Genomic DNA, 26,325 nt, shown 5'->3' on the forward strand with positions numbered 1-26,325 from the left:
TGATCTTAATTCCTAAATTGTTGTAGATAGTATTTTTCAAAGTTATATCACCTATAAAGCCTTAGCTTTATAGCTAAAAAGGAACCAGAACTAAACCTATAAAGGAACACATAACAGAACCATTATTCATCAACTTTTAATGTAGCTTTAATTTACTTATATTTACTGCTGGTATACATAAATAAATAAAAAGTATCTGTCCTCTACCACTGGACTACCACTTATGATGAAATTAAAAAGTACAATAAATTTCTATTAATCGTTCATATGACAGTTTTATTAAATTACTTATTGTATCGATTCTTCATATAACTGTCGTAATAGATAAAAAAATACGGAAGTAATAATTTTATATAAACACGCAATTAATATTTTATTAACGTCTCATTATTTTTATCGAAGTGAAATTAATTATTATTAGAATGGTAATAATATTAATTCTATAATAAAACATTCACCTCGAGAAACTGCTTGTGTTTTAATGTGATTTACATAAGTTACATTTTGAACTTAATGCGATGTTGAATTCTAATTCTAAAAATAACAACTGTGACAAACATTATAATTTTAGACTTAGAGACTTCTACTGCTGGACATATGTCCAGTCTATCAATCAGTCAATTTATAGGATAGACATATGTCTATCCTATAGATTTATAATAACAATGATGGGAGAACTGCCTTCGTTCAAGGTCATCTATTCATTTTGTAAGTGTACGTTCTACGCTGCAATAACCGGTGTAGACCACTCTAGTCCAGAACTTTAAGACTATAGGGAGCTTCTGTTCTGAGCTGTTTGTGCTGCCCACTGCCAGTTCCACCAGTTTCGGTTGCAGGAAAGAATAGAAGGGAATCTCCTAATTGATAAAAAAAGGAAAATCGGATAATTGATAAGCAAAGAAAGCCGTCAGACCTTCTTGGATTACCGCCAGAAGGCTATATTCGAATGTTGCTGCACGCTGTTAGCCGTTTTGGCTTTTACAGCTTCATCGGACTCAGGGCTCGCGGGTCCGAAATCCGCGAGCTAATAAACTAAAAAAAAATTTTCGTCAGATGCATCACCTGACGTATTGTATTAGCCAGAAGGTATTAAGTAATTTCTAGTTGGATTCAGGCGTTATTTTGCAGAAATCCATCCTTAGTAAGAAAAAGACCAATATATAGCTACTTTCGCCATGCAGCAGTAGTCGTGCAATAAAGTGCACCGCCCGCCAGCTCTCTGATAAATGCGCTTGCGGCAAACAATGCGAATTACATAACTACCACCGTTAAATCACTCGACACGTGTTTCACCCCTCCACGGGGCATCTTCAGGAGTAATGTTACACCGATTAGTGCCAAACACAGAGTGCAAGAACTACTACTGCATGGCGGAAGTAGCTATATATTGGTCCTTTTCTTACTTAAGTAAGTAAGTTCGCCAGAAGGTAGTAAGTGATGCTATTGAAGGCAATTAACACATTAAAAACCAAGAAACAAAAATGTAACAATATGTAATACAGAAAATGGGTGATGATGCTGTTATATAGACATAAGTTAAAAAAATAAAAATGAAAAATTAGAATATACCAAAAATGTCAAATAAGTAAATAAGTACATAATTTGAAAACTGTGAAGTAGCAATCCAAGGAACAGTGAATGATAGAGGCAAGGAATTAAAAGTAAAGGAACGGATAAGAGTAGAAGATATAGTGACGGATAAAAGAAGAATGAGTGAGAGATACTAAGAACGATATAAGAGTGAGATAAAAAAACGGATGTTAATAAATGATTAAGTAAAAACTGTTCCTGTGAACGAAAGATCCCAATAGGGAGCCAATAAAAAAAATTGCCAATCAGCATGGCTATTTCGTCTACGGAAATTCGATCTTGCATGAAATCCTGTGCATAAACCTTTTCGTGAACCGTATAACTTGAAAAGCTACTTGCGGCTCATTGAATGATTATTTGTGGCTTTCAATATTCGGAACAACATACTTATCTAAATCATTTTATTACACTTTAAAATTCCTGAAATCCAAACACCGATCAGTATTAACTAGACATGTTTTAATATTACTAGGAAATGCTGTCACCAGAATTTAAAGAATTGTTAAGAATATTAAGACAGTGACAACCTTTTTACTTACTATTAATATGTATTTTATTGCTGCACGCGAAAGTTTTAACCCTTAAATGCATGGCTTATATTTATACTTTATAAAAATATTTACCTTGCAGATAAGTACACTAAAATGCAGGAATAATAGAAAACAAATGTTGTGTACTTATTTTTTTTTTAAAAAACTTTAAGTTGTAGTAATATACAACACTGTGCATTTACTTTTAAGTTTAGTACTCATTTTACGTTTAAGTAGTATTTTGCAGTTTTACATCATTATGCATTTAAGGGTTAAATATTAAAATATAGTTCGGACTGTCATGGAGATTGGTCACCCCTGATATACATAATGTCTGTTATTTAATATATTACTTAATATCATTGGATATATATCTATAAGAAATATAGTACGATACTATATCTAGGTCGTCTATTATATCGACATAGGCAAAACGAAAGAATTTTTTTTACTGATAAAATGTATCTATTCTTCGACATTTAAGAAGTTACTCCTATAAGATAAGAAGTTGTTTTCATATACTTATTATTAACGTTTCATGTTTGATAAGAGCAAGTTCTTTGTCATGTTAAAGAAGTCATTTAGTTTGGCCACGTTCCCTGAATTAGATCATAGGAAATTGGAAATCCGTGTTCACATGGACAAGATGAAATAAATACTTTAGCTTCTGCGATTCTAAGACGGACGATGGGTGGTTTAGAAGTAACATAAGACATAACCTAGGACAGATGTAATAGCACGTAATAGTTTGTTAAACTGTTTTTTGAGGTTGATAGTGACCGCATAAAACACAAAAAACTTCACGCTTAGCTAATAAATAATTTAAACAACACAAGAAAGAGTTATTTTTACGAAACTGCAATACAAGTGAAATGATATCTAAATTAGAAAGGTGTGTTTACACTAACCAGTGAAGTAGTATAAGCTGTTTTCAGAGGTGCACGATATCTCGAGATGGTTTCAAACTATTGTCATAGCACAACGATTTATATTAACGTACACGTTTACCCTTGGACGGGTTATCACATATATATATATATATATATATATATATATATATATTTTTTTTTTTATAGTAAACAAGAAAGCAGTGTTCACATTGATCAGTTGAAGAAAGCCTTTCAGAATGTATGGATTCGTTATGTCAATTTTAAAAATAAACACCTTACCTATTGGTTTAATCTAATTTGTGATAAGGCAACTTTAATTTTAATATTAGGATTCTCATTTTAAACTCGAAAAGTGTGTTCCGTTGGTAGGGGCAATGGGCAATGGTATGGCAGTCTCCTGACGATAAGCCGAGAGTGCGCCGCAATATCTAGCCAGGCACTTGGTTACTAATGCCCCCACCAGACAGCCATTAACAATGCTCTCAGTGAACGCTTCGCAATACAGATGCGCGATTGTTCCTTTGCCGCAGATGCACGTACATTGCTCGTGTATTATCTTAAGTTGCAATAAAATACGAAATATACAGGGTGATCCGTTATAGTGTAAAAACCAGAATGAATGTATTGTCGTGAAATAAATACTTTACTTACAAGTATACAGGATGATCGGTAATTAGTGTTAAAGGGGTGAATATATAGCTAATTACTGAAGTAATGTATGGTACATACACCCTTTTTTTTGTTTCGGTGAGGGAAATCTTCCGGTATTCAAGATGCCCTGCCTCTGGGGGGAGGACAGGGGTATGTGGGATTCCTACCCACTAACCCCCCCCCCAGGTGGTCGCCCTCTGCGCTAAACGGGGGACCGCGGTATCTCCCGGTCAGGGATCGCCACGCGGTCTTCCCTCGCGCCGTGCTATTTTCGATAGCCCTTCCCGGGGTATGCGTGGATACGCTACCCCCGAAACCCTCGTGGTGCTATCACGATGGTTCGAGACCACGTCGAACCATCGTCCGCCTCAGAATGGTACATACACCCTGTCGTAACAAAACATTTTTCTTTCAAGTATACTGAGTAATAGGTTATAGATGTAAAAGCTCCGGGTGAATGTATAACTCACTTGCTGTCAATCAATATGATACAACATATCCAAAATCAATGGATTCAGAAATATAAGAAACCGTTATTATGATATTATTTATTATTTACTATCTGTTCCCCAAAGATTTCTACCGCCCGAAGTTTTTGGCCTGTAGCATTCAAATAGAAAAAATAGGTGTAAAATCTTTAAAACTGCTAAATAAGCTTTACATTTACTTTTAAAACTTTGACATCATCCTGTATATCTATTTCATTCCATATTAATTGAGATGAGAATGTACTGCAAGTGTTTATTGCGCAGATAAATATGACTTTATGTCTCCGTCACTTTTACACTTAAAACGTATATTTTTAAATACTAGAAAGACTTGATATTTTATTATAAATCTTTTGTATTATAAAACGCGGAGATGAGATATGACCCGCATAAACTAGGGCGATACAAAAGATTATTTTATACGCTGAAATGATATGTGTCATTGAACCGGTAATTCAAGACCTCAAAGAATTTACATCGATTCGGAATGATTTTTTTGGTCTTTATCTGCAATGTTGCCATTTTTGTTTTTACATATTGGAATATGTAAAAACTTCGGGCTTCTGCTAGCAGAACGCTGAAGTTGCTCAGAATTAACCTACTTTATGTAGAAGTTTAGGTAGAGCAGCCTTCTCGCCTTGCCTCTTGAAGCATGCTTAAAATTACTCTATATCTCCAAGTCTTTTTTTATTATTTTTTTTTTTATTAATTCTAACCTGTATCGCTGTTGTTTTTTTTTTTTACAATATTTATTTTATTTTTCGCTTAAACTAAACGCAGACAGTTGAGAGAGGATTGCCGCTATTTGATACGGATATTTCTTCTCCCAGCTGCAAGGCACGACAGCGTTTTATAATTTTTTACAATTATTCTTACACAATTTTCTCTTATAGGTAAATACAGCTAAAATTTATACATATTAACAATACAATTTGGAATACTCAATTACATATTAGTTGCTACATTATTTTATTTCAAGTCGCTGCTCAAGCGCTACAGACCGTTAAATGCCTTGAGATTTAGGACAATGTGCCGGGCCAACTCATCAAAAGATTCTGCTGTAGATTTTTTTTTGAGAAAGTCCGGTAATCTCCAAGTCAATACGAACTTTCTTAGCTCCAAAATTTCCTCGACAATTTTTGCCCGAACCGTTACATAAATAATAGCAGACATCACATACTTCCTGGCCCTCTAGAGATACCTGGCGCAAGGTCTCTCAAGAAGGTACCTCTGCTTGGACTCATGCCCATGAAGGACGAGTTTCGCAGGCTTTGCGACTTGGTTACTTGCTACTGCTTGACTAATATTACTACTGCAAAGTGTTAGCGTTGAACAAATGGCGGCAGAAACTCTACCAACGCTTCTATCTAGGATGTCTTATCTCCCTCTATGATTAAAAATGAGGTGGTAGCCGCTTTGTTTTTAGTAATTAAAGTGGGTTATAGAGCTCCTTCATAAACCTCAGGCATTGTTTGTTTTAACTTATTAAAAAGCAAAGTTTTTATATTGCAATGAATTTTTTAAGATAAGTATCTATGATCCACAAACATCAATGTCCGTGTCTTTGTTTTACATTTATGTATGTCATTCTCGATTTTTTGCTCTCTATCTATTTAGACAAAGTCCAAACAATGTCCAGTTTTTATGATCACATTTCGTGCGATCACTTCCTTATACCTACTTTATTTCACTTCCTTATACCTTACATATTGCAATGAATGGGCGCAGAGGCCTCCTAGACGGGAGCTCAGACTGTGTAATGGCCAAATCATCATCATCATATCAGCCGATAGACGACTAAATATAAGGTATAGGTAAAAGACATGATATTTAATGGAATCAGGAACGTTATTTTGCGGAAGTCCATCCTAAGTAAGAAAAGGACTAATATTTTGCCACTTCCGCATATGCAGTGGTAGTTGTGCAAAGTGCACCGCCCCTCCACGGGGCATCTTCAGGAGTTATGTTACACCGATTAGTGCCACTCTCAAACATTAGGGTCACTCTGTGTTTGAGTGGAGGGGAGTGGTGGGGTGAAACACGTGTCGAGTGATTTAACGTTAGCAGTTGTGTAATTCGCATTGTTTGCCGCATGCGCATTTATCAGCGGACTGGCGGGCGGTGCACTTTGTTGCACGACTACCACTGCATGTGCGGAAGTGGCTGAAAGACATGATGACCGGATAAGCGTTGCCCGCAAAGATACTTGACAATGTCGTTCGTCTACTTGCTCTCCTTCCTCCCTGCGTCATATCCTTCACTACATAGGATTATGAGACTTTATAAATAGTTTGTGACCGACTATATTACGTAATCTTTGTCAGTCTTGCGTGTTTTGTTTTAGCTGCTGTGACATTGAGCGTATTCGAGCATGTTCGGACCAGAGCAAGGAGCATCTTATCACCCCAGTGAACAATAGTAATTCCAAGTTTTTGCTGACAATATAATGCAATAAAACCTCTCTGCAAAGATCTAACGACTAAGAAGATTTGTAAAGATCACTGACCGTCAAATTTCTTCGCCCTGGCTGCGAGTATATCTGTGAGCTTGCCCAGCTCGCTTCGCAGCGCGCTGTTCAGCTGCTCGTGGGCCCGCTCTGTGAGAGCAACGTTGCTTTTGGGACCGCAGCATCCTTTATTCAGGCATAGGCCGCCGGCATCTGTGAACAAAGAAAAAAAATACTTTAGTACTATAGATAATGTGGGCTCAAGAGTTAGGCAAATGCTTGGCTTGGTTTCGGTTGAAGTTGATGCTGTTAGTCCGGGGGCTTTTACAGCTTCATCGGAACAGAGTTCACGGAGCAGAAGGGTCCGTGAACTTAATAATAAAACAGCAGCTGAATAGACGCATTTCGGCTGTATGATGACGTTTGCACGTAGTAAACCGCTCTACCTGAGTAGAGCTGTCTAGTATGCGGCTTAGGACGGCAGCGTGGACCATAGGCTAGTCAAGGATGTATCTGGATCCAACCTTGGTTCGTCCACGCTGTTCGCGGTTCGGGAGCGGGCGGCCGCTCCCTAAGAACAGGTGTTGTGGTGCAGTAAGTAGTATTTTGTTTTATTGGGAATAACGCGATGTCCTGTGCGAAATGTCGTAGGGGCAGCGATTACTGATGGTGTATGGTTGCGCTTGCGATGTTGTGAGTGTCTGCAGTTGTTGTGGTGTTGTACTTGTTCAGTGGGAACCTTGTGATATGTGAGGAATGCGTCTCTTGGCCTTTGCTGAGGTACGGGGGGAGAACCTAGAAGCACTCACTATGATAGGCAAATGACCGAATTTTTAATAACACACAGACGAATAAGAGCTATCCATCATTAGAATGTGAATGTACCATAAACAGTCGCCCATTTGTTGTATCTTTCCCTATCTTTTCTTAGATAAAACGTATACAAGACTGTTCTGTTTTTATCTAGACTCATTGTGTATTTGCCTGCATGGAAACCAACAAACACAAAAACAAAACTTCAATATTATACCTCGGTAATATCAAAAAATAAAGTCTTTAATTTAATAAAATAAGTAGTAATAAAACCTTATATACAGCAAACGGTTTATAAGTGATAAATCAAGCAATGGTGGCCTGGCATGTTTTATATGTAATTCAAACTTTGTGCATTAATTATGTAGGATTGTCACTGTTCAATAACAAGTTCCAGAGGATGGACAACAGCGTTCTTAGCGTTCCAAAATACTACAACACTGAGATCTCCAACCCACCTGTCAAGCAATATATATATATATAAATATATATATATCTTCATAGATATCTTTAGATAAGGGTTTACCTTGCAGTGGGCGTCTGTGGCCTGAATTAAATAATGAAATAAGTCTTTTTAAAATTAATTGCAAAAATTAAAGGCACTTCTAATATTGTTGCAAGTCATTTTTCGATTAGCATGCGTTTTGAAACAGAGAAAATAATTTAATACTAGATGGAATCTAGTATTAAAACATACACGAGTGATAGCTAAGAATTATTCGTAAAGTAAAATAAAGTAAATAAACAACTATATCGGAGAAATCACTAGAATCATTATAGATAGGCGTTTGTCTTAATAGATGACCGCACCACTGTAGATGCTTGTCAATTCATGTTCGTTCATGTTTGATCGTGTTCATGACTAATCCTTATAAAAATGACCGCACTATACGCTATATATTGTCATCGCTCCAACCACAGAAAAGTGAGATCAGCAAATCGTTATGCTGTTGACCGAATAAACTAATAAATAAATTTGATTTAGTAAGAAGATTAAGTTCGTATAAGTTATTACTTGATGGATCAAAGACATAAATGAATTGCAAAACCAACTGCCTAAAATACTGCAAATCTGCAGTCACCTCGTGGGCAATTTATCGACCGGGCCCGATGCCCCCTGTGCTAGCGTAATGCAATAACGCCGCGAGCCTAGGCGGATGTTTAAACTTATTTGGACCCCCATCGATACTCCGAAAGACCCCGTCGAACGGGACCCTACCCCAGACATCGAATATATTTATACGTTAGAGTGTGATGTATATACATTTTGGTTTAAATTTATAAATAAAACCTAATGTTGGCTTAAATGAAAAAAGACATACATCCATTATGACAAAGTGTCACTGGAAACTCGAACAGTGGCAATCCTATGTAATTAATTCAAGGTCGATTTACAATACATATATAGTATCTAAATTACAATTTGAACAGATTTATACTCAAACAACCTGTCAATGGACTATGCCGACTACATTCTTCTTCACCACAATCACGAATCGGTTCCGAAGAGAAATTCCAAGTATAGCCTTCGCCATCACTCGTTGAGCGAACGAGAGTTTGCCAATAAAGCCTGAAGTGAGACCACATTTTTATATTTTAAGGCACCGTTTTTGGAAAATAAACGGACACTTATTTAAATTTGTTGTGAGTCTGGTACTACACTGGTTTTAAATATTCGCCTTTATGCCCGGAGGGATATTGAAAATAGGTATTCTCTTTCTATTGTTCTACTTAATCTAGAATATCAGACAAGTATAGTTCAATTTAACCCTTGATAACCTAGAGTTTCAATTTTGATACCAATCTTTTAAACCAAATGTTCACATTACTATTAGTTTTTTTTATAGGTTGGCTGTATGTATTTTACTGTTGCATAATATTCTTTCCAACGAAATTAAAAAATATATATATTTTTCCCTTCATCTAGACCCTCAAGCAAACACAGTAATATAAAAAAAATTACTTTCGCAAATCAGGCTACATAGGGTTAAATCAGTTTAAAGCAAATTTATAATTCATGTTTTATATCTGTACACCGGCCAGCAAAATGCTGCATCTATTCACAAACATTTTCACAACAACATTTTAATCAACACAAATCCTTTTTATACGAATAATTTTATTAAAAAGCGTAGTTCGCCGCCACCGCGCCGGGATAAACTGGATTAGGTGCAATTTCATTTAAAATCCGGACATTTTAAAATGAGCTATCACAGTACCGATTAAAGTTTACTTTCGGTTCACTTCACAAAATTTGTGTATTGTAGTTTCAACTAAAATTGATATCGTAATATATTACGATATCAATATTATTTTTTATTTAATCGTAATATATTACGATAGAAGATATATTCATATCATAAAGTTTTACCCACCTAGGAAACTATAAATTTTTAATGGAATCAGGCGTTACCTTGCGGAAATCCATCCTAAGTAAGGAAAGGACCAATATTTAGCCACTTCCGCACATGCAGTGGTAGTCGTGCAGCAAATGCACCGCCCGCCAGCCCGCTGATAAATGCATATGCGGCAAACAATGCGAATCACATAACCGCCACCGCCAAATTACTCAACACGTGTTTCACCCCTCCACGGGGCATCTTCAGGAGTTATGTTACACTGATTAGTGCCAAACAGAGTTGACTCTGTGTTTGGCACTAATCGGTGTTGGCGGGCGGTGCACTTTGTTGCACGACTACCACTGCATATGCGGAAGTGGCTAAATATTGGTCCTTTTCTTACTTAACTATAAATTTTAAAAATAACTCGTGTCATATTTGTACTAAAGTGCTATATCTTCAGTAATGTGTATTGCTAAGGCCATTATGGTACCCAGCTTAGTTCTTGGCTCTTGGACCTGATCAGTCCATCGCAACTGGCTTTAACCCTTAATTAGGCGCATTAAGAAAATCACTCAATTAGGCGCATGGGGTCTTAAATGACCCCAAAAAAACATTGGGAAAGGAGTATCAAAAAGGAATAAAATGTAATGGATTTCTATAGTAATTAATAAAGTTCTTTAATATACTTAACTTTAAGAAACAAATATTTACTATGATATTAAAAATATTTAAAAAAAACTGAAACAGTAAACCTCTCTTTAAACTAATTTTTTTGGCATAGCCGAGATCAACTTAAGAAATAAAGTTTATTCAGCCTCATCAGCGGAATCTTCTGTTCTGCATCCGATGCAGTAAATCCTTGAGTGTTGCTGACAAATAAATTTACGACACTTGAAACATTTTGTTGGCACTTTTTTGTCGTCCTTTCTAGGACATGATGAACAGCGCCCGCGCTTAGCTGTCGATTGATAAACCGCCTTGTTCACATTATAAACTTCATGGAGCCGTTTTTTTGTTGTCGCTGGTACAGCACGTAGTTGTATGCGACGTCTTTGGTGATCTTCCACAAGTACCGCAGCTATTTTCTTCAAGAAAATCCGTCTGGAATATGTCAAAGTCTTCTCAATATTCGCTTTGTGTATGACAAATGCCAGATATGTTTATACTCCAGGTAAATGTAAAATAATATTTTGTGCTCGGGTCCTTACTGCGTTCGATGGTGGTACTTTACACCATTTCACTTTCGGGATATTTCTCTGAGTATGTCGAGATAAAAAATAATTATCTTCCGTCTTCCGATGTCTTGGATATGTTCAGACTCCTCAATTTCGCTTTCTGAATTATGAGCACTATCTATGACAGCATCGTTTAAAGTTTCATCTTGCGAATCCGAAGCAGTAACATCTTGCTCTTCATCAAGCACTTCATCCAGCCATTGCAATACATGTTTGTCGTTAGGCATTTCAATTCAAAAAAAAAGAAAAAGCATACAAAAAACTCAAAAATACATAAAAAAATGATAGCGTATCAAAATACACACATACAAATATAAATAGTAAACAATATACTAATATAAACACAAAAAAACAACAAAAATAAAAACTTGCCTTCGCCAAAAAATGGAACGTAACTAGGCGCATGGGGTCAGCTCTCTAAAGGACAGCGATGCATGCACATGCGTTAATGTTCTGGATGTGACTAATTTGCGTACCCCGGGGGGATTGAGGAAGCTAGAAAGAGCGTTAGTACGCTCTGAAGACTGTAAGCCATACTTTTTGGAATTTCAAGTGGCCCTGACCCCATGCGCCTAATTAAGGGTTAATCACAATTGTTGTCAATTCACGTTCCCAGTAGGGTTTACAATACCGAACTAAAATCTGTATACCGGTATTTGATATTTGAAAAACCAGGATACCGGTTTTAAAACTAGTATAAATAATAAAAAATTTACTTGTTACGTTTTTATTTACCTCAGTTGTTATATTGACTTTTTAACAAATAATATATGAAATCCAAAAAATATTGTTGCGATATGAATTGATATTATTTATTCTATTACATAGAGAGTAGGAGTAGATATGTACTAAAAACGTGGAAGCAAAAAATAAGTACACATTAAATTGTATGTTACATTTTACATGTAACAGGCTCGTATAACATTATATAATTAAAGGAGTAAAGAATATAATTTAATTGAGAGTATTTATGAAATAATATTAAAATCTTGCGGTTTTTTTTAAAGTATGCTCCTAAAAAACATAATCAATCAATCGTTTCATCATCAAGCGAGTACGGAATTTTCATACAAAATTAATTAGATTTAGATTCTGCATTAATTAAATTTTTATCACCCAATGTAATACCAAAATACCGGTAATTTGTACATGAATACCGGTTTTTAATAACGTATAAAAATCGTCCGGGTCTCCGGTATTCGGGATCCCGGAATTGTAAGCCCTAGTTTCCGGCGATCAAAAGTTTTTTGAAATTCGAATTGTCAATTTTGACATTACCAGCAGTAAACTGTCACCGGGTGAGAAAGCTAGTAACTTAACAATTTTTTAAGTTGTCACAGCCTTTCTTGGCTATTTGATTGAAAAACTTAAATAAACAGATAAACGATAATGCATAAGTGCTATGAATATAGACTTTATACACAAAAGAATTGTTAAAATAAAAATGCAATACGATTTATAGCGATTTTTGTGGATGTTAAAACATCTTATTAACCCTTAAATGCATGACTTTTATTTATACTTTTAAAAAAAAATATTTAACTTGCAGATAAGTACATTAAAATGCAGAGAAAAATAGAAGAAAAATGGATATAGTATTTTTAATACTTACTTTATTTAAAAAAAAAAAACTTACGTTACAGATATACAACACTATGCATTTACTCTTAAATATAATACTCATTTTACGTTTAAGTGGTATGTTGCAGTTTTACATCATTGTGCATTTAAGGGTTAATGCGTTAAGATACCAATTATATTTCAAATGGTCGTCGATAATTTAGCTATTAGGGGAATATTTATCGACATACTACACGTCAGCTAGGACAACACTTCAAACGCAGGACTTTGATTACGCCAATTACAAGATTGTTTGCAATGCATTCTGATAACCTTTCGGAAGGCTGTCGAGTTGTCACTCCGGAGCTATCACTTCTCAGAAGGCGCGACGTTAGAAGCTTTTGCTTGCATTTATCTAACTCTAGAAATAGCGTTTATTGTCATACCATCCATCGATGTTGCGTAATGAGTAATAATTGAGATAAAGTACTAAAAATGACTTGCAAATACATACAAACGTTAGATGCGGGACGGTACAATGCCCTATGTCAATCTCAAGCGTTTTAAATATATAATTCATTTTTAAAGATATCGCAAATATTAGGCTAGTAATTCAAGATTCAATAATCAAATAAGAACTTATACAAGCTTGCCTTGGAGCAAAGTACTCATTTGTCAGCAAAAACCTTTAAAGTTTTTGTATTTATCGCTGTCAGCTTTTAAAAAATGCTAATAGAGCGCTTCCTTCGCCTCTCATCTTTAATTATTTGTATTTATGTAGTACCTTTCCCACGTAAATATTTACATATACTTATGTAGGTATGTGTTGTATATACACCCTAAACTGCCCTCTCCTTCATGTCTCTTATCTCCATCCAAAAGTAGTCTGGTAGAGATCACCACACGATAGACCGCCTCTTGTACCAAAATAAATTGTTTCTTTTTTTCCTCTATTTATTGTCTATGGTGTATAAAAGAGTGTCATAAAATGAATAAATAAATATACTTCCAATCACCTTTTGTACGCGATCTCTACAAAATTTGTTAAATAAGTTTATATTTTGAAGGGATACAAAGGCTGCAGAAACAGATAGTAAACAATAGTTACTTTTAATACATATACGTAGTGATGCGGGTTGAATGACCTTAGCACCGAAAGGTTCCAGAGTGTGCTGGTTGATACTGCGTCGATAGATCCTCAACATAGTGAACTGACGAGATAGTCAAGGTCGCGGGGATAACAAAACCAAATAGGAAAACTTGAACCAAAATGCACATATAAAACACATGTAAAAGAACTTATTATATAATAATAGAATGTAAGACAAGACTCTAATGTATTAAAAAGTCTAATCTAAACAAATCTGTAATATCAAAAGATAATGATAGAAAATGTAAGAATAAAATAAAGATTAGAAATAAAATTGTACCTAGCCACCTAAGAGTAAATAAGATGAGGAAAGGAAGGCGATGAAAGCAAGAAGGAATGAAAGAACAAAAAAAATTGCAAGATATTGTGAAGGATAAAAGGAAAGAATAAAAGAAATTGAGAAGAATGAAAGTGAGTGTAGAATAAAGATAAAACCCTGAAAAAAATTATTTGTAAATAAAGTCCCTGTCCAAAACAAAACAGGGGTACGAGAGCCTCCCAATAGCGGGGGCCATAAAAAAAAAGGTAGCGGGTGGGAGCTGATATGATGATGCTGTAATTCGAATTTCGAAAACGCTTTTTTGGACAATATCATCATTACTTATTTAATTATATTTCAAAACCATTTAGTTTTGAATAATTTGTAAAATACATTGACAGAAAATTCATTGATTTTTAATCTTTCATCGTCGTGTATAATTACATCTGGTTTTAAATTTTATAAAGATCACTGTGATTATAAAATTTGCGTATTTATTTTTGTACGTAGACCAAAATAAAAATGTCCACACCTATAAATGATAGGGGCGAGTCGAGTCCGGGCGATAATATGTTCCGCCACAGCGTTTGACATTTCAATGTTCAGGGCTCCGCTGACGCAGGGGGCTTCGTTGTAAATATTCATTTGACTCTCGAACTATGGACCGAGCAGAGGGGGCGACATGTCGCTCCCTAGTTACAAACACGTCATTGCAAAGGATGCAGCGCCTGTACAATAGTAGGGGATCGTGTATGAACCTTACAATCGATAAATATTTTAAACAGTTCTATCTCGTAGTTAATTCTTTTGTATTATACTTCATTCATAAGGAATCGTGACTGAATTTGAATTTAAATGTCTATGCCGCTTGTTGTTTAAATTTATTTTTAGTTGGTTATTAATTGCATACGAATTATTTATTGAACTACACTAATCCTATAGTGCTTGGTATTATTATTTTAAATTCATATATTTTAGATGTGATACTGACTTTTGGAACATCGGGCTGTTACAATATTACTTGATTGGGATGGGACTTGATCGATTGCTATGGTCACCCTTATATTACCACTATTTCTCAAAGCATTAGCGATGAGGGTGGTGGCGGAAGTAACTCCATCAACGCATCTATTTAGGATTTAGGGTGTTCGATTTTTAAATTACACATTTGTTTGACAGATAAAGTATTTGAAAAAAGAGTGTATTTGTTTAATACTAGTTATACATTACGAGTGTTCGATATAATTACTAATGCTTTCGAAATAACCTCCAATGCGTGAGATACGTTAGTTTAATTATTCCAAATAATACATCGAGAGAGGAAGACACGTTCGGCAAGTGTAAACTGGCCGCGGCAGACTCGGCCGACGTTACCGATATAATTCCGTGCGGCAATCACCGCCCCCGCCGTGTCTTTAATCTTAGTGAAGCTGGTAAAATAAACACGCTTCCTGCTGCGGTGTTTGAACGGTCATATCCGTTAGCTCGATGCGTTACGTTTCTCCTTATCTACGGGACGAATAACGCAGGTACAGACATACATTATAGCTGTAAGAACTTTACAGTGACGAATGTATAGCTCATTTACTGTCAAGTAATGCATTATACGCATTATCCAAAATATCAATGGTTTCAAAAGTGTTTCATGTTTTTGTAGATGTCTTTAACGAACTTATAAATCAAGTATAATCATTAAAATTGTAATAACTCTTACAAAACAAAAGATACATTAAACTGGACGAATTATACGAAGGCATCGTACAATGTACTTCGAGTAAAGTACAATGATGCTTTTCGTATAATTATAAAAAAACAGATAGTGATGTGACAAGGGCATGTTTGCGGATGCCAGGGATCCTGATTACTACGCAATCTTACGATGTCGAGTAGCTAGTGCGTGGACCAGGCTATGTAACAGTAGTAATGACATTTTAACTGTGGTGGCGCGTGTTGTGTACAAAGGTGCTTTATATCTAGTTCACGGACCCTTCCTCTTCGTGAACTTAGTACAGACGAAGCTGTAAAAGCCTTGGGGATAACAGCATTAACATCACCAGAAACGATACAATACAGTTGCTTTCATCACCACTGCTTACACCTACACAAGAGTGTGAATGGCAAATAATCACGACTATTTATGTTATTTATTTATTTAATGATGTAGCATTATTTTGCATTTAGTTTTAACTAGACCTAGACCTGTTTTTATTTTAATTATAATTATAATTTCTGATAATAATTTAAATAATAATATCGATCACAATTGTACCACAAACATGGTAAGCTTCCTGAAATAAAAACTATTTATTATTCATTAAAATAGGTTGAAATGACAAGGAAAGTTTCATCCAAAAATTAAACTGCATTTCTTAAATGTTTCATGTACCCGATATCAATCCTTATAACATTTATGACCCTTATACTGAATGGTTAATGGTGAATTTGCTTTGAAAGATTAATGTATGATATACGCTATAGAAAACCCATGGTTTCATAAATAATTGATAGTGTAATTATGATATTGTAAAAAAAAGAAATACCAACTACTTTTAACTTAGCAGACTTCGTCCTGTTTGAAGTTATTAGTCGCAGCTTAAAACTACACAAGTCATGTTCCAGATTTAAATCTTATTTTATTGACACAATGTCTTAATAATAAAGCATGAATAAAACATTAAATTAATATTTACTGCGACGCTTGACTTTCAATTGTTTCGATTGACGTCAAATGTTGGACATATGCAATGACAAACTTTTTTAATTAGCTATGTGTCACATTAATTAAGTATTGTTTTTTATATCCTTTTACATATTTTACTACATATGAACCTCTTTCGTGACTTACAAAATTAGCCGAATTGATTAAGAATTTATTTACTTTCTTTTTATTATTTTATTATAATTTGCGTAAAAGAATTTTACTGCACTATAAATTAATAAGTATAATTACTTTTTTTAATGTCATAAATAGGCTAAAAAATGAATCTAGTTAACATTACAAATGAGTTTCATTTCATTTTCCAAATTTCGAATTACTGCGTAATAAAATTAATTGTATTTTACCATCTGTAACTACAGACAATGTATTTCCAGAAATTACTGGTCTGTAGCATTGCAATAGAGAAAAATAACTTTTCAAAGTAATATTTTTGTACAGTTTTATCGGAAATAGGCGGAAAAACTTAAACTTTTTTGCTGACAAATGTGATATACATTCACGTCTTAAAGACTTTCACACCTACAACCAATAACACTGGATACAAGTTTTCGTACTTATATATTGATGATTAGCGATTAATGTTAAGTACAATGTCCACTTTACGACATTGTCAGCGCAGACATACTCCTCGTGACTTATTCCCAGATGATATGGAATGGTGTTCGGGAAATCGTGAATTTCACTGAATAAGGCATACTTAAAGAAAGTTTTATATAGCCTAGCCTTATAGGTACTGTGGTGCGTTTTGATCAGAGTTCATGGAACCTCTCATCGTCGCAGAGAAACTCTGAGGGGTCCTATTAACACATTCCATGCCATGTGGGGCGTTATACGACCCTCGCTGCATTTTCTGTTCAGGCCATTTGCAGTTCTCATTGAAAAACAAAGGATTCTTAAATATTGATTTGTAGGCTCGAATATAGATAACTTCACATCACGTACAAGATGCAGATTAATATTTATAACTTTTTTTCAGCTAATTATAGCTTTGTAGTATTAAAGAAGTGTAAGGCAAAGGTTTTAAACGACTTTTTTTAATTTTTAAAGTGTGGGTCATATACACCCCACGAGGCCTGAATGGAAAATTTTCAAAAATTGCCGCGGCATGGAACGTGTTAATATGGTTTAGATTAAGTTTGTTGTTTATTTTCATAGTGAAACAGTTGACGTTTATACACAGAGTAGTGTACTTTTAAACATATTTCAGTTCAAAAAATGCATTTTTCACATGTTAAATGTGTCAAGTAAGCTCCGCATGTGCGCGAGCTTTCATCTCGTGAGGCACAAACAAAGCCGAGTGAACTTTCACAAGAAACAGCTTATAGATTATTGGTTGGTTAAAGTGGTTCGTGAAAAAACTGAAAACACGCACAAGGTACTAGTTTTTATATGCCACGTACTTGAAGCTATTTTGTGAATGAATCAGATGGCAGCTGTTAAGTTGTAAATAGATACATTAGGAGTTACCTTCTCGTAAATAAGCAACTTTTAACTTATTTACTTCGTCCTGTTAAAAATTATTAACCTGTAGTATTTCAGAAATAAATAAATCATAATCCAGAGTCAAATATCAATTTATTTACACAACGCCATGATAAAAACGAATAAAAAATAAAATTGTTTTTTATTGTAACGCTCGATTTTCAATTGTTTTGATTGACGTCAAATGTTGGACAGATAATTAAGTACTGTTTTTACTTTTTTATATATGTTACTAGATTATAACGTTGTTGGGGTCTTAACAAAATTAATCGAATTGATTTAGAATTATTTACTTTCCTTTTTATTATTTTCTAATTATTTTATTATAATTGGTGTAGAATTTTCCTGCACCGTTAATTGCTTTTGTAAATGACATTAACAAGCTAAACAATGAATCCAGTTAAAATTACAAATGAGTTCCATTTTAGAACGCGTTTATTCTCACCGCCTTATATTTATTTGAGCGTCGTCCAGAAACGAAACATTTAACGTAATATCCGGCCAGTGTTACGTCGCGCAAACACGACAATTCAATTAACTTTATTTTAAAAACAACTGGCCGCATCGCATCGTTACCGTTGATTATTCCAAGCGAGATATAATCTGTGCGAGATTTTTTTACGCGCCATTTATCGTTTTACAGTTAAAAGTCATTGAGATAATAAACAAGCGGGGGGGTATGCAGCTGTTTTTGAATGAATTTTACACCAATTTCGTAAGTAATTTACAACAATATACAGGATGATTAGTTATAGATGTAAAAGCATTTAGTAAGTGAATGCAAATCTCATTTAAAAGCCAAAAAATTATAGCTTCTATTTTTTTTACAATCTACTTTTAGACAATAATTAATTTAAATATGTAGCTATTCGAATTTTAAAAACGCTTTTGCTTAATATATTATCGTAACGGTATTTATTATTGCTGAAATAATTAATTTTTGGAATTGTCCATAGATTAACTGACTGCAAATGAGCTATAAATTCACCTCCTTTTTTATATTGACCCTATTTTTTGGACCTCACGTACCATGTGTGAGACGTTATATTTTCGGTAAATGAGTTTTTCAGGTTTTTTAATTTATATTTCTTCCTTCAGGATATCTTTTACGCCTTTCTTCCTTTCCTTGTTTGCAAATCTTTTTCCAGATATCATCTTTCTTCTATCATCAACATTCACTGATCACAATTTTACATCACATATTACAAATTTTTATGACAATTTTATGTCATACATTTTATTTAAAATTTACAACTACAAACATTCACCGTGTATACTTGGGTTAATATTCATTTTAGATGTAAATAATATTAATGTATTATGCCTGGATATTTTGCAAAAGTGTAAATTAATAGTTTCGGTGTATCATTGTACACGGTTACATTTTTTTATTCCCACATTTGCAAATTTATTGACAGGAAATGAGCTTATATTGTAATAGTGCATGCCGTATATATCAAAAGTCGCGTGACGATTTCATAGGCACTGAATATAATGCGGAATTCACCATGTAACATTTGTTTGAGGTTTAAATGTAATTCTTTCACTACAAATATACAAGTGTATAAGTTATAGATATAAAAACGTTAACCCTTATCTTTGCCGTTTTTTTTTTTAAATATTACATTAATATTCATACCACTCGACTTTTAAGATCCAAGGATGCCAACATGAAAAACTATACAAGCGTTCGAAAATTAAAAAAATTACCTAAACATTCACATACAAATGATTACTTTGCGTTCAAAATTGATGCCACTATTTTTTTTTAATTCTGATATATCTCTACAGATACATTACCAAGAAAAGGGTTAAAGGTGTGAATGTGTGTATACGCTAATAAACCACACAGTAAATACGTATGTTAGTATTTTTTTACAGGCTCTGTCAAAAGAGGTATTACTCTATTTTAGAATATGTTCAGGATAAACATGTTTGGAAATAAATTGTTATAATTTTGAAGAATTTTTTGTTCTTAATACAATCATCAAAAAAATTATGAACCCTATTGAATTTCTTGTAAGTTCTTCTCGGTGTTGATCATTGCGAACTTACGTAAACTTATTTTAAACTGAAGATTATAGATGATTGTAATATTTAATGGAATAAGGCGTTACCTTGCGGAAGTCCATCCTAAGTAAGAAAAGGACCAATATTTTTTGCGGCATTTTCACTCAAGTAATTAGGCGGCATACGCATTTATCAGCGGGCTGGCGGGCGGTGCACTTTGTTGCACAACTACCACTGCATGTGCGGAAGTGGCTAAATATTGGTCCTTTTCTTTCTGATGATTGTAATGATCTTATATATTAAATCTATTATCGTATAGTACAGGTGTACTTAAATTCAATGATTTCAGATATAATAAATAACGTAATCATAACATAGTAAAATAAGTGTCTTCAAAATTAGAATTACTATATATTAAAATTAATGATTTTTTATAATCTGTGCTAGCATAATTTGTTCTGCCACTAATTATTGACCTGTTTCATTCCAAAAAAAAAAAAAAATTAATACAACATATTTCAGAGAGACCACTTTAAACAAGATGATTGGAAATACGTGTAAAGCTTTTTAAAGAGTTTTCATAGCAAGTGAGTTATATCTTCACCCCTTTAAACCCCTTTCGCATCTATAACAAATCATCCTGTACATTAAAAAAAATCACTCTCGATTTAAAAAATATAGAGGAATTTTTCATTATAATCTCAGACCAAAATAAATATTTCAATAGCAAAAGGATTTATGAGAATAATAAATTAAACAACTGAAGGAAATTTTGATAAAGTTTATTGATTATGAAAGCTGTTCAATAAAAAGTTTCAATCAAATCTTGAATGATTGAATGTTGCAAAGGTTTCACTTGGTAATTTCGGCTTGAATAAATATAGAAATTTTTGATCATCGTAATATAAAAAAAGAATTGCTTTTTTATTATATATCATGTACGTTTTCGGACGAAACATATAATGGAGTTTTCTGACAATTGTATCAAGTATGAGGAGAATTAAAGCAGTCGACGTGGTCTAGTTGGTACGCAAGTTGAAGTGGCAGTTCGGACCACATAGCGCCCAGAATAGATGACCACTAAGCCCTTAGAGTGCAGACTACTGATCAGCACTCGCAGCGTAAGACGCCCACATACAACTTCGTTAAGGACGTCTGATGAAAAGACGCTTCAAACTGTTCTTATTCTAAATCTAGGAGAGGCCTATGATCAAATAAATCGACAACAGCTATAATAATTTTTTTATATGGCTCCCGCTATTGGTAGCCTCTCGTACCTCCTATCTGGTGTGGGACAGGGACTTTTTGTTTTAATTTATTTAGTTTTTCACAATCTTTTTTATTTTCTTACTCTTCAATATATAATATTATTTAAGTAAATAAAAAAATATATTCTTAAGTTGTCAATATTATTTCGCATTTTCATGCTTTGTAATGATCCGTTGAGTGTCATAATAAAAAATTAAAACCCTCCATAATAAATAAAGATTAAAAAACTCTAAAAAAAATAATTAAATATTATTAATAACATTGATCATATCAACCGATTGACGCAAACTATAAGACAGGCCCCTCAAAAAGATTTCCACGCTGACCGGTCTTTCGATGCCCGCATCCAGCTACTTCCCGTGACGTTAACTATGTCGGTCTACCTAGAGTGGCTTACCCACGCCACTTTATTGTTATTGACTTTAAAATATTTCTGGCAAAATGTTACGACATATTTACGATATTGATAAAATGGCGCGCAATTATCATTTGACAGTTGTCAAAATTCCCGCCATTTTATAAAATACATAACCTCAAAATATAATTCTACATTTCATTCGATTTTTAAATTTAGGAATATCTTTTCAAATTCGTGGTAGCACAACCTCTTATCGTCTGAGTGAGGTAATCATTTCATCTCTACAGAGCGCTTTAATATTAGTGTTGCCTCAAGCGCCCTCCAAGATGGCGCCTTCAAAATCGTAATTTAAAAGGAAAACACCCCAGATTTGTGCGAACCTTTTGAAGTAGGTGTCGGGTGAGGAACGCCTCTATTGTCGAGCAATTTATTTATACGAATTCGCTATTAAACGTCCCGCCTTTAAAGACCTCTTGTTTATTATAAAAATCAATTATTTTAATGTTTCATCTATCTATAATCACTATGCTTCTAAAGATAATCACTCTATTATTGGTAAATTTAAACTGGATTATAAGGGGAAAAATAATTGTTTCATTTGAATTGTTGTTTCAGATATAGGATGTTTGATTAGTGAAGAATTGCTAGTTGAGAAGATCTTATTATCTGTCAATTATTGTACACTCTATAGAAAAATCAACGATTTCAGAATAAATAAATTACGTAATGATAATGTAGTAACGAAAAGCGTTTTTGAAATTCGAATAACGACATGTTCAAATTAATTATTGTTTATTATCTGTCCCTGTAGACCGTACCTGCCAAAAGTTATTGGCCAGTTGCATTCTAATAGAAGTGTTACATATTTCAGAGTGATCATTTTAACCCTTTCCTTACCGCAGTCCGTTTCGCCGAAGTAACGCTACTGAACCGTGCATGTGCGCCGCGATACACATTGCATGGCGGCAAGATAATGTTTGAATTTTCTAATTTGTGTTACATATTTAAAGATTATTGAAAATAGAAGTTAGGATAATTCTTAGTAATTTATTTGGCTGTGATAAATCTTAAAACAGGGATCTACACGTAAGTCCACATTACAAGGTGGATGCCGGCTAACTCCGGCGCTGGTAACGAAAGGGTTAAAAAAGAATGATTGGATAAAGTTGTAAAAACTTTTATTTTAACTATCAAGATACGTTCAATGTTTGCATCGTCCCAAGTTAAATGTTAATATGTGTACAATATATTTAGTTTGCAACTTTTGAGAGGCTGGTACTTCAGATGAGTACGACATTTTTTTTCTAAGCTATGGAAGAAACCGCTTCGAAGTTATTGTAAATTATCATTATACACATTTAAATTATCAAATTATTATAATACTGGCCATTATGACGACTGATCTTATGAACCGGCTCGCCGACGTATTATTATTAAAACTATTAATCCTATCGAACGTTACATTTTTAAAATGATAAAAAGTTTGACAATGGAACCATTATGATTCGAGAACATTCGAGAAAACTTACCGCTGACAAGTATTTATTTGTGAAAACAATGATTACAGATTTCGGGCTTCGGCCACCGGCATCGGAGTAATGAGAAGATTACTAACAGGCCACACCACACGCTAGATGACCGCGGCGGAACCGAACGCATTGCCCGAGAACAATGGCGGCTGAAATGTCAAACGGGAATTTACTACGAGTACTCACTGCTTTCTCACCTCAGATATCTCGAATTAATTTCCTTAAAAACATATTTAATTTATTTTTAACCGCAAAACTAACTTTTATTAATTATATTAAGGTAGGAAATAAATTGAACTTGGGGGTGGACTTTTACATGTTGGATATTACAATGTATATCAAACATTGTTAAATTTCCGTTTCTAACTGGCGGTACCTTACTACTTAAAATGCTAAAATAATTGACGATTCAAAACTGCTTGTAAATAAATACCTTAAATAAAGATATTTTGAGCTTGAATAAACTGACTCATGACAGTTACATGCAAAGAGTAGAGATAAAGACCAATAAGGCATATGTCTCCACCAAAGATCGCTTCAATGACAGGTCTTTGGCTCCCCGCGACTTTGACTACATCCTCGGTCCACCAATAATAGAACAACGCAGCCTTAATATTATTCTAATTAAAAAAGAAAAGTAAGTGAAATATTAAAATCAAAACACAGATGTGAATAAAAAAATGAAAAAATGGTGGTAAAGTTCCTAGATAGTTGGAGCTATTACATTTTTTTGAATATTTTCGCTAGCCGTAATTAAATGCATATATAAAAGTAATTCAAAAGAGGTATTTAAAAAACATAAATTATTTATTGTTAAAAAGTATTAAAAATAAACAAATTAATTTTATTTCATATGATAATTTTTGGGAAAATTACGTAAATAATTGGAGATCGCACTTAGTAATTCTCTTAGGTTCAGGATAGTTAATACTGCTGGGTGTTTGAATTTCAGGTTAATATATTTGTTTTAATATAATTTCTCGAAATTCACAAACATCCGGTGTTGCTTACGAGCCGCAGATTGGTCACCCCTGGTTTTACCATAAACACGTGTATTTGAAAATGTGCACCGGTTTTTACACTAAATAATTTGTAAATTATTTTCTTGTCCATACGTTATATTTATCAATATCTTATTTCACTAAAAATTTAGAAAAAATATGACTTACTGTTATGAAGTCCTTTTTATATTAAAAACATTGTCATATGTAACTTGCAAACAGAAATTTCTATTCGCACGATTTTGTCGATGTATATGGTTTTTGATTTAAATTAAGTTCAAATTGATAAAAACGATTTAATTAAAATATATTTCTTGTTGAATTATCGACATTTTATCCATTATTGTCTGCTATAAGTAACATAGCATTAAAATATAGTAATAAAATAGTCAAACTAATTGAATTATTATTACAAGTACTATACTACATACAGTGTGATCTTAAATTAAAATAGTATAAATTTTTAAAGGCGTGGACATATATCTCATTTGCTGCCAATTAATATACGGTACATCCTATACAAAAATAAGTGGTTTCAGAAATAATATCAGCCTAATAATAAAATAGTGAGAAAAACCATTTTTTAAATTTCGGATTACTATATATAAAATTTAAAAAAAAATCATGTAACATATATCAAAGTGATATAAAAGATTATAGCTTTAACATTTATTTCTAATCAGCCCGTATAAAATATTAACTAAATATGAACATGTAAGTAAACAGGAATCCCATCGACATTCCAAATTTAAATATTTCATAACAAGCCACAAACACAGGACAGTCGGTGTTTAAAATAAAAACATTAAAATTCGTGTTATTTCATCTTGTAGTATATTAACATATTAATATGCTGCCAGCGTTATGTATAGATGTTGTTAAATTCAAATTTAATTTTAACGGACGATTTACAAAATGCGTTATGATTAGAATATAAATTACGAGTTGTCTGGCAATCATCATACCAGGATATCACTATTCGATGGTATATAGCTTATAGACTATAGTAATATCTGTTCTTAAAGCCAGATATTGGCACAATTGTACAGGTGATTCTTTATAGGTGTCAATTAATGATACATCTTAACCAAAAATAATTATTTTATAAATAATTAATAATAATGATTATATAACATTTAATAACCTTTACAAAATTCGGATAACTGTACATAAAAAAGAATTATTTTTTATCTATGGTATGTCACATTTCAAATGTTTTAGCGAGGTGACTTAATACAGGATGATTGATAATAGATACATAAATTATCTGTCCATTTAAAACTTTTACACTTACAATAAATCAGCCTGTAGAGCTCCAGTGTGAACATTAAAATTGATGTTGCAAAAGATTTTGTATTTCAAAAAATCGCCAAAGGAAAGCATTACGATCAAGTCTAGATAAAGACAGATGATTAAAATCTTCAATCGTTTTATAAAGTTTCGTGCTTTATAACGGTTTCTAGTATAGACTCAACTTACTGTACCAAAACCTCTATATCAACGTTTAATATTGTCTTTCTTATAATTATAGCGAGTGCATTATTAACTCTTTCGTTACGAGCGCCGGAGTTAGCTGGCGTCCACTGGACGACCCGTGTGTACCAGTGCTGGGGTTAGACGGCATCCATCTTGTAATGTGGGCTTAAGTGCAGATCCGTGTTTTAACATTTATAAGACTAAGAATTATCCTAACTTCTATTTTTAATTAATATACCAGTAAAACCTTTAAATATGTAACACAAATGAGAAAATTCGAACATCAGCTTACCGCCATACAATGTGTGCACTTCGCGGCGCACATTCCCGGTTCAGTAGCGTCAATTTGGCGGAACGGACTGCCGTAAGGAAAGGGTTAAGAAACTAATTCTACTTATGTCAGCATTGGTCTCTCAGCAGTAAAGGACTTGAACTTACGATCGTAGGTCGCGGGTTCGAAACACGAAATACAATCTTATGTAAGAAGTCTTTCAATTTGTGTATTAATTATATAATATTGCATGTGC

The 26,325-nt window shown here is 33.7% G+C and overlaps 1 protein-coding gene across 1 annotated transcript in view; it reads right to left on the bottom strand.

Annotated features, from left to right (window-relative positions):
- Positions 1–26,325, bottom strand: part of dlp (dally-like) — a 150,281-nt gene that overhangs the window by 40,624 nt on the left and 83,332 nt on the right. The window contains exon 2 of the mRNA XM_068772456.1: positions 6,656–6,808. Within this exon, the coding sequence (XP_068628557.1) occupies positions 6,656–6,808 (153 nt within the window). The remainder of the gene's footprint in view (positions 1–6,655; positions 6,809–26,325) is intronic.

Source organism: Battus philenor, unplaced genomic scaffold (assembly GCF_028537555.1).
Source record: "Battus philenor isolate CCGP_79_NKW_IND1 unplaced genomic scaffold, ilBatPhil1.0.hap1 SCAF_5, whole genome shotgun sequence".
NCBI classification, from domain to species: domain Eukaryota; kingdom Metazoa; phylum Arthropoda; class Insecta; order Lepidoptera; family Papilionidae; genus Battus; species Battus philenor.